The following is a 15,243-nucleotide window of genomic DNA, read 5'->3' as shown; positions in this document are numbered from 1 at the left end:
CAAAATAAAGGTGAGTGGACCAAGTTTATATACATACATAATGCGAAAACAGTTGTGAACATACTAACCCCCAAGTTTTAATAATGAAAACTACTAGCATAATAAGTGATAGGTTTACTGAAAACCCTAGCATGCCAAAAACATCTCAAAAGACATATCGCGAAAAAACATCGCGAAAATCAAAATATCAATCATCTCACAGATCGTCTCGTAAGCGCGGTGTGCTGCTAGTAAGATCATTGAATAAGTATAACTCCCAGCCCTATGCCAGCACCGTGGTCTCTACGCTCGTAGTTAGAGATTACCGACTCCCGGCCTAATGCCTGCTCCATGTCCCTTAGCCCGTAGCTAGGGATTATTTCTCCCGGCCTAACTGCCAACACCAGATCCTCGCCCCAGGCAGCATAGTGTCCTCTAGGTACGCACAAATAGTTACGCCTCTCATAAATAACCACTTCATAGTATAAAGTCATCCATCGTCTATACTATAAAGAGGGGTTTCTAAACATGTTCTAACATCCTATCGTCATCCATTAGATAGTCTACCAGTTCATGGTTTTTATAGAAAATACAATATATTAAAATATAGTTCCATATAGGCCAACAATTAATTCCTTACAAAATAACGAGACGATAATCAACATTTCAATAAACATGCTTAACATAAAATCAATCCATAAACTCGTAAGGCATGCTTTTCATTTATGCAATTAAACCATGAAATCATGTAATTTTAGAAAGGGTTCACTCACAGTACTCAGTTGCCGAAGAGCCATGTAATTAGCGAAGACAAAAACGCCACAATTAATTGCACCTAAGCATATAAAGGGTACATTTAGTCAAACTCTATTCAAACGACTTATTTTGGAAAAACGAACATCGGAAATGGGTTCAGGACGTCGAAATTAACCTAAGAGGGTCTAAGACGAAAACCCGAAAAAGTCAATGTTAACCGTTGATCGGTTAAAGTCAAAGTCAACGCTGACCGTTGACTGAGTCAACGGGTCAATATAGTCAAACCGGGTCAAAGGGTCTTGGGCTTAGGGTTTGGATCTGGATTAGGGCTTAGGTCCTAAAGCTCAAGGGTTTAGGGTTTTGCTACACAGGCCGAAGGCCCTAGTTTTCCCAAGGCCTGAAAGCCTGTTTTGAAAGGGTTTAGGGGGATCGGGCTCAAGCCCTTAACAGAAAATGGCCCAAAGGGCCCTATTTGGTTTCAAACAATTTAACTAAAATTAAAATAAAAAGGAAAGGGGTTTGGGTTGGGCTCGGCAGGAAAGGCCCAAAGGCCTTGGGTTTGGTGGGTCACCGGATTCCAAGGAAGGAGAAGGCTGGATTTTGGCCGGAGAATTCCCAAACTCTGATGGAGCTCAAAACTCAACCAAAACATGTCATTAAATATACCAAATTGAAGGCCCGAAGGTAAGGAATCGAAATATACCCTTGGTTCCCGTCATCGTGGCTGGAATTGGCCAGAAAACGGCCTGGAAGCTACGGGTGTCCGCCGGAAATGAGGTAAGATTCAAATGGATATAACTTCTTCAATACGCAACAAAATTGGGTTAAACAAAAAGGAAAGTTGTAGTACTCGACGAGACGAAGAGATTGATACCTGCACGCCGGCCAATTCACCATGATTTAGCCAGAAATTGCCTCGAAAGGGGCGGTGCTCGTCGGAAAACTAAGAAAGTATCCTCGAACTGGTTCTTCTCGGTTTTGACGTCCAAAGTAAGTACAAAGGAGTTAGTTTTCAACCAGTGACAAGGGAAAGACGATCAAAAGGGTTTAGAACTTACCATCGTGACTGGAATTCGAGAAAAGACTTTGAAGCTCATCCTCCATACCGGAGCTTGGTAAGTATTTCGCCTTCGTCGGGTTTCAATGATGCAGGAAGGGAGCTCAAGGATGGTGGTGTTGTTTGTTGGTGAGAAAAGCCCTCTGAGGGGACTGAGATGGAGAGAGCCAATAGGGAGAGAGAGTTAAGGGACGGTGAGACAGAGAGTGACAGAGAAACAGCGAGAGTGAGAGACATGGAGATCGGGAAAAGAGAGAGAATGGGAGTTGGGTGTTTGCCACGTGGCAGTGTGGAGGAGAAGAGAAATCGAGATAAAGGGTCCGGATTAGATTAGGATAAGGGACCAAAAAGTAACTTTCAAAAACCTTTTTGGGGAAAAAAAATATGAAATTTGCAAAATAATTGGGGGTGGGGTGTAACATTCACTTTCCTCATTCCTCCTCCGCCTCTTTCCTTGATACGTGCTTCCTCCTTCGCCTCTGTCCTAAAATTGAAATTATGAATCCTTATAAACAATCCTCAGGGAAGACATCTTCCTGATATGCTTCGCCACAGGCTATTGTATTGAAGCTGGAAGATGGGACGGGTCTTCTCTTCCCCTCACAATCTGAAAATGCCTAATAAAGAGTGAACACTGCCAATCTCTTGATAACTATGAACTTACATAAATTTAGCTTCCAAGCATCTCTTATCTTTTGAACATTGAGCAATTTAACACTCTCAATCTTTTGATAACTATGAACACTGCCAATTTCTATAAATATATCTTCAATAATTTATGTTTTTTGTATGTATACATTATCAAAATATTTAAAGCACTCGCAGCAACGTGTGGGGCACTTTTGCCAGTGATTATTATGAAACGAATTATTATAGGAGACTACATGATTTTTGGAGTTTTTTTTTTATATTAATTTGTGAATTAAATGATAAATTAAGTAAATGAAATATTAAAAATTAATAAAAGAATGTTTGATCAAAAGCCTAAAAACTATAACAATTAATATTATGGTCTACTGATATTTTTCTACTAAACCCATGATATTGATGGTTAGAAAAAAAAAAAAAAAAAAAGCCACAAGCTATAGATGTTTGATATAAAAAATTCAAAATTGAACCACCTATATCAAAACGCCTCTTATAAATTACTTGGAAAGCCAAAGCATTACAACAACAAAGACTAATACGAGGAATCCCTCGGCCACAAGGCTTACAAACAGCTTAAAAGATGAGAATACAAACAATAAGAAGAGCTCAAATTCTTAATTTTTCATTTCTACCTTTTTTTTTTTGGGCTACTCCAACCTGTAGTTCCTCCCGACTTGATGGTCTTGACATCTTGAGCATACAGCAGGCTTATCCCACACTTTTTCACCTCTAATCTGAAAAAGGGCGGTGACTTTCGCGGTGAACTCAAAACAGGCCTCAGTGACAAGTTTGTAAAAAAAAGTGGAGCGATTTAAATTTGCTTCCTCTCCAAGTGCAAGCGCACTATACCACACAAATATGTGACCGAATTCCGAATAAGCAACCATTCCCCCATTTTCATTAAAAGGATAATGGGAAGGATAAATGGTTTTATGGCTTTCACCACTATTAGTTTTAAAATTGCAATTTTAAAACTAATAGAGAACAATATAGTATAGTTATTATAGTTATTATTGAACAATAATAACTATATTCATGAACAAATTTTAAAACTAATGACTATAATAATAATAATAACTATAATAACCCACTATATAATAACTATAATAATCCACTAGTTATTATAGTTATTATTAGTATATTCATGAATAATAATGACCAATAGTGGGTTATTATAGTTATTATAGTTATTATTAGTATATTCATGAATATACTAGTGGATGTTTTTATAATAACTATATAGTTATTATAGTATAGTTATTATGGTTTTATGGCTTTCACCACTATTAGTTTTAAAAGCCACTATTAGTATAGTTCTCCATGATAATGGGAAGGATAATGGGAAGGATAGATGGTTTTATAAGCAAACATCTGATCTTTATAATAACTATATTCATGGAGAACAATAGATAGAGCAAAACCCAAAAAATCTGTACAATACCAATTTCGAGGAAGCTTGATAGTTATCGAAGTTCCTTCATTTTGATGGCAGAACCAATTTGGAATTTCATTTCCTTCACATACAGTGCTAACTAAAGTCCGAGCAGAGTTAGGGATAGATGAAGTCATTTCCTGTAACATCGATGCATGGAAATCAAATAAATTATTCAACACGTGAAAAAATGGCATAAGGGAGATATGAAAGTGTGTGCTAGCGCGTGCGTGGGTGAGAGAGAGAGAGAGACCATGACAATTTCTTCTTCTTTATGTTGCTTAGTTTCCAATAGCCCAGTTGCCACTCGCATAATTCTTAACTGTGTGTCAGCCATTATATTAGTCCTTGCATTTTCATCCAAGTTTCGGCAATCAACAAAGTTAAAACGCCCTCGAAACCATTCATATTTATCCCAAGCTTGTGTGAGTGAATTTCTTGAACTTGAAACTGTCTTCAGTGAAGTGCAGCCACTTGCTTCAAGACAACATAGCACTGGGAGCTCTGGTAAGAATTCTAGACTTCTGCAGTCTCCCAGATTCAGCCACCTAAGCTTGTCAAGATCTTTAAAATAAGAAGGAATTCGAACCAATCTATCACAGCCATAAAGCACTATATGCGCAATTTTTTTACTGTGAGAGAGATCTGGAACTTCAGTCAGATGCGGGCAAGAACTTAGTTCAATCACTTTTAAGTTCCCAAGATTCTGTAACAAATTTAAGAAAAATGGAAATAAGAACATTATTGACTTCGGCCGACTAGGTTTCCAGAGGCACCATAGTTTATACAAAGAACAAAAGTTAGCATATATATACTTCAATAAAAAAAACATAGAAAAAAGAAGAGGAAGTATATATATACCTGGTTTTTACTCCAAAGTTTTGCCCCAACAAAGCTGTAGGGCATTCGAAGCTCAACAAGATTTTGGGAGAAAAATTTGATGGAAAAGATTTCAACGGGTATTCCTGCCAGTAAAGATACAAGAAATTTCGCCAATTTCTTGTACACGAGTCTTAGATGAGGATCATAATCATCAACAATCTTAAATTAGACATATTCTTGAAGGGTGATCAAAGGATATGCATTGAACTGTTGAAGTTCCCTGGAAATCAAGAGAAAATAGTATAATGAGAATAAATGTACAACAAAGATTACTAAAAACTACTTTCGTTGACAAATGCTTCTACAAAATGAGTTTCCATGGTCCCGTCATAGAAATTTCATGATTTTTGGGTTCTTACTGTATCATTCTCCAATACTTGATAGACATCATCAGCGGCCCACAACCTATTACGTTTTCCTAGCTCGTCCCTGCATTGTTCGCGAACAATTGTCCGGCCCATTTCTTGCACCAAATCATGCATCTCTAAGCAATTCGTCTCTGAAATTGATATGAGAGACTTGTCAATGAGAATTTGGATTCCCGTCACGAAGAAACCCCGAATATCTAATATTCTTTTTGCAATATAAACATCTGCCCCTTTCAGAAAGCATGCAATGTCAAGAAAGCATTCCTTCTCATTTTCTTCTAATCCATCATAACTAAGTCTCAACACATTCTGAATTTTTTCGCTAGGAAATTTTTTCAATCTGTTCAATTCTTCACTCTAGTCTTCTTCTGTATCGTAGCGACAGAATAAGGACCCAAACTTTTAAGAGCCAATGGAATGCCTTGAATATAATCTATCACCTTTCTTGAAAACTCTGTATAAACTGTCGTAGGAGACTTATTTTTCAGAGCATGCAAATGAAAGAGCTGAAGAGGGCATCATGTTTCAATCCCTTGACCTCGTAAATTTTGTCATCATCAACCTTTTCATTGAGTAAGCTCCGATCTCGAGTTGTTATAATGATTCTACTTCCGACACCAAACTTAAGATCATCTCCAACTAGAAGTTCTAATTGCCTTGAATCATTCACGTCGTCAAGAACAATGAGTACCTTTGTACCACGGAGCCTCTCTTTAAGAAGCTCTGATCCTATAGATGGAGTGTTAATATTTATATTTTCATCATCAAAAATCTCACGGAGAAGTTTATTTCGTAAGTTATATATTCCGTCTTTTCCTTCAGAATTTTCTCTAACGTTTTTAAGAAAACAACAAGCTTCAAACTTGGAAGAGAATCGGTGATATACAACATCAGCAAGGGTGGTCTTGCCAATACAACCCATGCCCCAAATACCTACATTGCAAACAACCGGTGAATCAAGGCATAGTAACGATTCAATTTGCTCAACTTTGGTTTCAATTTCAACTAGGCCCTTTAAATCACTTGAGCTTTTGCAATTCAATTTGTTCAATATATCTTGCACAGCTTTTTCAACCAAAACGGCCTCTGTCCTGGAAAATATAAGTAACCACGAAGGAAAAAAAAAAAGGTACTAAGTCCTGCATTAATGAATCTTGTTTGTAACAAAGGTCACAAGTAAAAAATTCTGCAAGAGTTGCAAAGTTAGTTACCCGGCTTTGTTTGAATAATTATAACCAGATAGGTTGGCAGCTTTCTCCAAAGCATCCCTCCACTTAAGCACCTTGTCCATACAGTCCTTGAAACGTTCTTCAAGCTTGGCAAATGTAACTGCATAACTCCCCTGCTGTTTTCGTACATCCTGTGGACTGATGTCGTAAAAAATGGGTATAACAAACTGTCCATCCCTTTCCTTGCATCCTAGTATTTTCACGAGTTCATCCAGACACCATCTGGAAGAAGCATAGTTTTTTGAGAAAATGATCACCGAAAGCTTTGATTTCCCAATAGCTTCTAGAAGGGCAGGTCCGATTTCATCCCCTCTCTCAAGTTCGTAATCTGTGTAGGTGTGAAGTTTCTTTCGAAGTAAAGCAGCATGAAGGTGGCTGGTGAAGGTGTTGCGGGTGTCCTCACGTCTGAAACTAGGAAACACATCATACTTTCTTCGAGGTGACGAGATAGTAGCAGCAGAGGAAGAGGAAGAAGCCAGACTAATAACCTGCAAACCCCACTATTTATATTTCATAACCTGAAATCCATCCATTTATATTTTTCATAACCTGCAATCGGGATCTATTTCATAACATATACACACATGTATATTCATAAGGGGTCCGTTAACTATGACAAGATATGAAATTATTTATTTAATTAAGCCAAAATCCCCTATATACAACTGACATACATCTCAGTTAGTTTAGAAGCAATAGCTACAGGTGCACGTATGTTTATTAAGCTTCAGTTTCGTAGTGAAATTTCTGGGATTTTGGTTCATGTTTTCATTTTAGGTGCTTGGATTGAAGGATTACATGGATTTCGAATGATTCATTGGACATAGTCATTTTAGTTTCAGTTATTACATTACATTTGCTCATTTCGTGGATTATATCTTTATGTTAGAACCAAATCTGAGCTTGTTGTCAAAATATGAATTCATTCTTTTAAATCCGTATTATATCTAAATGAAGTCTCTGTCTCTTTTATCTTTAATAAAAAAGAAGAGAAAATTCCAGTCCTTCTACCACAAATTTAAGTCAATGTTACTAGGAAGCAAATTTTTCTGAGTTCAGTCCTGGCTTGCAAACCATGGCCGATTGGTTCTTAAAGATATTTAAAATAGAACCACAGGTGATGAGAGGGGCCTTATTTTGAAGAAGCTGAGATCCCCTCAACCATTACAATCAATAAAAGGACATGATATGCAAGATGAAAGAATTGGAAAAAGTTCAAGGGTAACATTTCTTCTCTAACCACAAAACTACATTCAACTTTGTAAAACACATGTCCGTTAGTCCATATATATAATCCTGTTTCCTCAAATTTGTTCGATGGCATGATTGTTTGACCCTTTATTAAATAGTCATCAAGAAATGTTGGAATTTTTAGTAGTAGTGATTTCTTTTGAATTTTTGTTATTTTATTTTCAAGCCCTGAATTTTGTGAGAACTGTCTACTCTGTACATACACCAGATCCTCCTGATAGTTCAAATAAACTAACTTCCCAAACACTAATATTTAGGTGTTTTATTGGTCTATGTAATGCTACCAGTGATTGCTGGTTGATCCAGATGCTCACTAAAGCAACTGAGGGTATTGATATGAAGTGTGTGCTGGTTGATCCAGATGCTCACTAAAGCAGCTGAGGGTATTGATATCAGTTAATGTAGATGGCGTTTATGGTTGATTGCTGGTGGGGAATAGTAGAGGGACATGCTCCACAGGAGTATGATTGGAATGGATACAAGAGGCTCTTTCAGATGGTGTGTGAGCTTAACCTAAAGTGACATGTCTGTTTTATATAAATACGTTCTTGCAATTGCAGAAGCTTTTTCCTCTCAGTGGGCATATAAACAACATATGTGGTTAATTGTTTTGCCATCTTTGTGGTCATTTTTATTCTTTCCATGCATGTATTTGGTAACAATTTGACAACTGATTGTAGAAACTTTTGTCTTTGTATGTTGATGCTGATGCTTCTTAATAGTGGTGGTGCCATGCATGTTCTTGGTTAAATTAATAGAGTACATCCGTAATTTTGAATAGTTCTTTTCTAAATTGGCAGGAATTTTTTTAGTCGAGGAGATTGTTGGATACTTTTGCTAATTGGATGATTTGGATAAATGAAAACAATAGCCAGTGATTAGGGGTATCTTTTGGCAGGATTACGAGCTTGCTCTCTTCTTATTTCTGAATGCAGTTTGCAAAGGAGAATCCATTTGCCACTAATCTACCAAAACTCAAAGTTAAAAATCAAGAAGAGGTAACGGAAGAGGCAGTGACAACCACATTATGAAGGTCTCTGAGTTTCTATTCAACAATTCAGGCACATGACGGACATTGCGCTGGAGATTATGGGGGTCCTATGTTTCTGCTTCCTGGGTAAGGGAGAAAAGTAGTAATCATCATGTAATCCAGAAGATGAAAACACGGAGAATCTGTATATCATGGTTAAATATGAGAAATAAGTTTTGACATTCCAAAAGATGGCTGCATATTCATTTCGGAACTTGACAGCCTTTCTTCTTAATTAAATGAATTAACCAAGATTGGTTTTTTCTTTATTATTTGGTCCATTTGGTAATTGTTGAGTGACTAAGTATTACTTACCAATTGGAACACATCGTTGCGCTTTCAATTACTGGAGGTCTGAATGCTGTTGTGATGTGCAGATATCTCTATAATCATCAAGTAAGAATGCTTTTCATGAAATTAATGCTTGTTAAGAAAGCTTAATTTTGGTATAGAAAAATGAATAAATTTGTTGGTGAATTGTTTTTGCAGAATGAAGATGGGGAATGGGCTCTCTGCATATGGAGGGCCAAGAACCATGTTTGTAAATTGTTTTGGTTCTTTGTTGAACATTTGGATATGAATTTGGATATGTATGGGTATATGTTTTAATATATTTCAGACATTTAACACAATTTTAAAATCTGCAGCATCGAGCGGGCTCAATCTCTAGTTTATTACACCTACACCAAAACTACATTAACAGTGCACGGGCGGTGCTGTTTTGTTTTGGGTAGGGGTGGGCATAAAAACCGCCAAACCGTAAAACCGCATCGAACCGTAAGAAAAAAAACCGAAAAAAACCGTGTTGACCGGAAAAGTCAACTTTGAGTGAAAAACCTAACCGAACCGTTTCAAACCGGTTCCGGTTCCGGTTTCGAAGGACCAAGAACCGTTCGAACCGAACCGAACCGTTTTATTAATAATAAATAAATAAATTATATACACACACACGTGTCGTGGTATAATAAGTTGAAAAAATTGGTTTCACTAAATTGCAAAACAGAGGATCCTATCCCAATTAGGTTCATTTTCACTTACACACACACGGAGACTCAGACACCTCCTTCACGCCTTCACGGCTTCACGCTGCACGCACGCCGCTCACACGGAGACACCTTCACACCTTCACGCCTTCACGGCTTCAGCCTTCACGCTTCGACCTCTCTCCTCGCCCTCGGGTACTCCCTTTTTTTGTTATTGTTTCAACTTTCAGCCATTGTTCAAAGTTTCAATTTTTGAATTTTGGGTTTTGGAATAGCTCATTAAATTGAATTCTTGATTAACTTGAATTTCAGGTTCCACAAACATTGTTGTTCGAATTTCAGGTTCCACAGCAGCGCAATCAGCAAAGCTAAAGGTAATTTTTCTGGGTTTTTCGAATTGTTTTGTCGTAAGAAAACTTATCAAACATTTATGCAAGTTAATATTCTCATGAAATTTGTCCTCTCAATATTAAACTGTTGTTGCGTAGGGGCAGAGGCATTTAAACTGTTGTTAATTTATTTTCTCATGAAATGGTGAGTGTTCCTAAGTGTACTCAGTAAAAAAGTGAAGTTGGTGCAGGGTTCTTCCTTGTTGTCATCGTCTCACGTTTCAACTCCAAAACTTTTTGTGAAGAAACCTGTGTTGAGATTCATGTTTGGATTTAATATTTAGATGAACTTAATTACAATGCCTGAGACTTTTCAATTTATGATTTTTGCGAAGAGGCATTTAATTGCAACAGTGTTTTAATTTTTAGTACCATTTTCTGGAATCACCATTATTGTGATCATAGTACCCTGTCTGTCTTACCTTTGCTTTTCCCTCTCCTTCACATGTCTATGATCATCCCAGATGGTTCTTTTTTCTGTTCTTACTATAGTAGTTTGTACTGTAAGAAGATTTAAGGCTAGTGTTTTACTTATTTAGTAGTTACTGTGAAATTGGTCCCAATTTCTTGCAAGTTGGGAATAAAATTTAACATGAAGCCTTCTCTGCTGCTGATTCAAAGTTTGTAGTAATGTATTTTTGATAGGAGGGCAAGCCTTTTATATTGTTCCAATTAGTCCACAATATTTCCCCCTGTATTATAAGGGTGGTACAAAAAGGTCTATTTTAGCATCGATCTTTAGACTGCTAGGAAAGTCCGCATTCATCTTTAGACTGCTAGGAAAATGGGACTCTCTGGGAATTTCTTCATTTCTTTTGTCTAGCATGTTGTATCAGTCTTCATTTCTTTTGTCAAGGTTGAGGTTAGGTGCTGCATTTGGAAATTTAAACAATTTCCAAGTCCAACAGTAGCATCTGCATTGCTTAAGTTTAAGTTTAACAGTAGCATTTTTATTTTTGTCTATTTTAGGGATGACGAACCAATCAACATCACATGGTTTTTGTTCTTCTGTTGCATCTGTTTCTTCATCATCGCCTTCGTCATTACCGAGTCCAACACCATCACCACCAACTGCAACTGAAACCCAATCCCAACCACCAACTCCACCACAATCACCAACTCAAGCACAATCACCAACTCAACTGACTGCTATTCCTCCATTGCCTCCTCTTGGCTACAGTAGGCGTAGGTCAACAGTGTGGGAGCATTTTGTGGAATACGATGACGTAGAAAACATTGTGAAGCCGGATGGGACCAAAGAAACAATAATTAGAAGGAGAGCTAGGTGTAAGTACTGTTCTACTACCTTTGCAGCTAACCCTTCTGGAAATGGTACTTCAACCATTAGAAAACATATTGAGGGAGGAAGATGTAAAAGTTACCCGGGAAAAAATCTAGATAAAAGGCAAAAGACTTTGTCTTTTGATGATGGTGTTGGTACTCTTATGGCTAGGGGGAATACGAAAGAGGAATGCATAAAGGCGTTGGTACAAATGGTTGTTTTAGATGAGTTGCCGTTTACACATGTTGAAGGGAGAGGGTTTAGGTTTTTCTGTAGTGTTGTTTGCCCTCATTTTTATCCACCATCTCGTAGGACACTTGCGAGACACTTTGTCCTCATGTATGATGAAATGAAAGCAAAATTGAAAACAGAGTTAGCCTTACATAGAGTTAGCCTCACAACCGACACCTGGACAAGTATTCAAAAGGTAAACTACATGGTAATAACGGCACATTTCATAGATAGTAATTGGAAGTTGCACAAAAGAATACTAAACTTTTGTGTCATAGCTAATCACAAAGGGAACTCCATTGGAAAACTTCTTGAGGTTTGTTTGCTAGAATGGGGTTTGGAGAATGTTCTAACCATCACGGTCGATAACGCTTCTTCAAACAAGGTGGCAGTAGAGTATTTGAAGACAAAGATGTGTCATTGGCAAAATTCACGAATGATACTCAAGGGAAAGCACATGCATGTTAGGTGTTGTGCTCATATTGTTAACTTGATAGTTCAAGATGGTTTGAGGACGTTAGATAAATCCATCTTAGCTATTAGGAATGCGTTGGTGTATGTAACGTCTTCTCCACAAAGGGTGGAAGCTTTTAGGAGTTGTGTTAAGAAGGAAAAAATTGAATGCAAGGGTCTTGTTTTTTTAGATGTGCCAACTAGGTGGAATTCCACCTATTTGATGTTAACGAATGCTTTGAAATTTGAAAAAGCTTTTGTGAGAATGGGAGATGATGAGATTGCATACTTGTCATGGTTTGGTGAAGATTTGCCGGAAGAAGAAGAACGGGTGGGTGAACCTTCCAATGGTAAAAAGAGGTATGGGCCACCAAATATGGAAGATTGGAGTAATGCTGCTATTTTTGTCAATTTTTTGAAAGTGTTCTATCAAATGACATTGAAGATGAGTGTTACTTTGCATCCGGCTTGTCATAGTACTTTTTCTGATTTGCTTGCAATTGATGAAGAGATAGTTGATTTGTTCATCGAAGAAGATATGTTATTGACTCAAACCTACACAAGCTTGAAATTGCATGAAATGGCACGAAGCATGAAGGTAAAATTTGATAAGTATTGGGGTGATCTTGTTAAAGTGAATCCTTTTCTATTTGTCGGACTTGTGCTTGATCCAAAATATAAACTGGGTTATGTGCCACATATTTTGAAGCGTCGTGGGTGTAGTATTGATGAAGCCATGGCTAAAAAGGATGAGATAAAAAGCCTAATCTTCAAACTATATGATGAATATGTTCCTTCTTCCAACCAACCAAGTGATTCTAGTGCTAGTAGTTGTTCTAATACTACTAGTACTATAGGTGGGGCTAATCCAACTCAACATGGAAGGGGGAAAAAACGAGCTGAAATGGATGAAAGTTGGATAAAAGAAGTTGAAGCAAGTAATGCCGTGCTATCAAACCATGAGTTTGATAGGTACTTGTTAGATCGCAATGAAAAAGTGGAAGTAGGTCAAGATTTTGATATTTTAAATTGGTGGAAATTGAATGGTGTTAAATACCCAGTGTTGGCACTAATTGCAAAGGAAGTTCTTGCAATTCCGGTCTCAACGGTAGCTTCAGAATCTGCCTTTAGCACGGGAGGAAGGATTGTGAACTCATATCGTTCTTCATTGACTCCTCTAATGGTAGAGAGGTTAATTTGTACTCAAAATTGGTTGATGTCAGATAACATCTCAATTTTAGACGATGAGACAATCTTGGAAGATATAGAGTTTTATGAAGCACTTGAAACAGGTATGAATATTTATTTTTCATTACTTTGTTTTTGTTTTTTCTCTTGTTTTATTGCATGCTTACTAACTATTTGCTAATGAGTTCTTAATTTTTATATGTTCTAGAAAAAAGGAATGGTGGCACATCTAGCAATAGCATTGCGGATTCATAAACTATTCAATCCTAACTTATCACCTTTTACTAGTGATGGTATGTATGTAACTATCTTTCGTAAGTTGCAGCAAGTTGCAATCTCTGTTTCTACTCTGAGTCTCTGATTCTATCTTTCGTAAACTATACTGGTTTAACTATTGTTGGATATGCTGCTGTTCTTCTTGCTTCAAATGTTGCATTTTTTTGGGGCTGTTGATGGCGTGCTCAGTTGCTGTTTTGTTAATTAACTTTGGGAAACTTATGAGTTGAAAGTTGCAACTCAATAATGACTGCAGTAGCCTGCCTTAGCTTAGAAATGTATGTCACTTAACCACGTAAGAGCAAATCTGTATGATCAATTGAGTTTAGATGGTCGAATTCTTGTTTCTCTGTTTGGATGAACTCAGTAGACATATTTTAGGTACTATGAACTGATTTAGTTGTTTATCAGTGACCTAATTATAGTTTTGTCAAACTGCATTTCTACTTATTTGTCATATCAGAATGCATCTTTCCCTGATCAGACAGTACAAAATGCATCTTAATTGAAATAGTTTCTAAGGTCCTATTTTCTGTGGAAGTTATCTGCACAACTGCGTACAAAGAATTCAATCTTTTACTGAAATTCTTTCTGAGCTTGAAAGGCATCCAGCTTTGGAGGATTAGTCATGGATCATACATGTTAATTTCAGCATGTTTGTATATGCAAGTAGTGAATCCAAATTCCCTTTTATTGTTTGGCTTCATGTGAATTTATATCCATTTGGTTGTAAATCACATTACCAAATTCTTATCTTGTCTTTTGCCAGCATGCTGTGGATATTTACTTTTTTGTGGTTTGCTGTTTTACTTTTCTGGTTCATTTGAGTCTTCTCTAGTAGTAAATAGTAGAAAACTGATTCGGTATTTGATGTCTTGGTAAACTGGTGAATCAATAGTATGGCCTTGGTTGTATCTTTGTAATATTTCTCAATTATTTGTGTTGTAAAAGCATATTGGAACTCAGTAGACATATTTTAGGTACTATGAATCATACTGGTGAATCAATAGCCTGGTGAATCAATAGCCTGCCTTAGCTTAGAGCAAATCTGTATGATCAATTGAGTTTAGATGGTCGAATTCTTGTTTCTCTGTTTGGATGAACTCAGTAGACATATTCTAGGTACTATGAACTGATTTAGTTGTTCCTGATCAGACAGTACAGAAATTTCATTGTACAAACTATTCCGTTCATTTCTGAGTTGTTTGAAGTCTACTTTGAAATCCCATTTTAACCAGACTTTTTTCAATTATCCTCTGACTGCTATTTCAAGCAGTGATTACAGTTACAATGATTTTGGATTTTGTAGTAGGAGCAGTCGTGGAGGGAACAGAAATGGTCGTGTCAAACCACGTGGGAGTGGCAACGGCAGTGGTCGTGGTGGAGAAGGGAGGAAGAAGCCTGTGGAGAAGTCGGTTGATGAACTCGACAAGGAACTCGATAGCTATCACGCAGATAACATGCAGCAGGGTTAGTTCAAAACTGGAGCTGTGGAACTTTGCTTGCTGGTATCAGTCAATGTTTGAGCTATGGTAGCTGTACAAAATATGACGGTTGTAATTTTCGGGATATAGACTAATTTCTGCTTGGATGTTAATGTGGATCAAACTAGATGTGGTTCAAATAATTTATTATTAGGAACCGTAAACCGGCAAGAACCGGATCGGAACCGGTGTAGACCGAACCGTAAGGTTCTAGTAATAAATTTAAGTGGAACCGCACCGAATCGAACCGTTAATATATTTCGGTTCCGGTTTCAGTTTAGGGGTGGAACCGCACCGTGCCCACCCCTAGTTTTGGGTCTCCTTG

General features: G+C 37.3%; 1 protein-coding gene and 1 pseudogene across 1 annotated transcript; one reads left to right on the top strand and one right to left on the bottom strand.

Annotated features, from left to right (window-relative positions):
• Window positions 1-3,087: 3,087 nt before the first annotated feature.
• On the bottom strand, window positions 3,088-7,182 carry LOC137724872 (disease resistance protein Roq1-like; annotated as a pseudogene).
• Window positions 7,183-8,007: 825 nt separating this feature from the next.
• On the top strand, window positions 8,008-14,909 carry LOC137724871 (zinc finger BED domain-containing protein RICESLEEPER 2-like). The gene is made up of 7 exons (XM_068463530.1): window positions 8,008-8,100; window positions 8,538-8,600; window positions 8,664-8,719; window positions 9,010-9,028; window positions 9,122-9,173; window positions 10,974-13,262; window positions 14,590-14,909. Exons 1-7 carry the CDS (start codon window positions 8,008-8,010, stop codon window positions 14,907-14,909), a joined length of 2,892 nt encoding a protein of 963 aa, XP_068319631.1.
• The last annotated feature ends 334 nt before the right edge of the window (window positions 14,910-15,243 follow it).

This window comes from Pyrus communis, chromosome 2 (assembly GCF_963583255.1).
Source record: "Pyrus communis chromosome 2, drPyrComm1.1, whole genome shotgun sequence".
NCBI lineage: Eukaryota > Viridiplantae > Streptophyta > Magnoliopsida > Rosales > Rosaceae > Pyrus > Pyrus communis.
The sequence above is the reverse complement of the archived record's forward strand: the minus strand, read 5'-3'. Positions and strand labels throughout refer to the sequence as shown.

Bases quoted from the DNA above. Each gene is read 5' to 3' on its own strand.
- LOC137724871 (XM_068463530.1), top strand. From the start codon at position 8,008: ATGGCGTTTATGGTTGATTGCTGGTGGGGAATAGTAGAGGGACATGCT. The intron at 8,601-8,663 runs GTAACGGAAGAG...TCAACAATTCAG, and splicing joins AAGTTAAAAATCAAGAAGAG to GCACATGACGGACATTGCGC. The intron at 9,174-10,973 runs GTAAATTGTTTT...TGTCTATTTTAG, and splicing joins GAGGGCCAAGAACCATGTTT to GGATGACGAACCAATCAACA.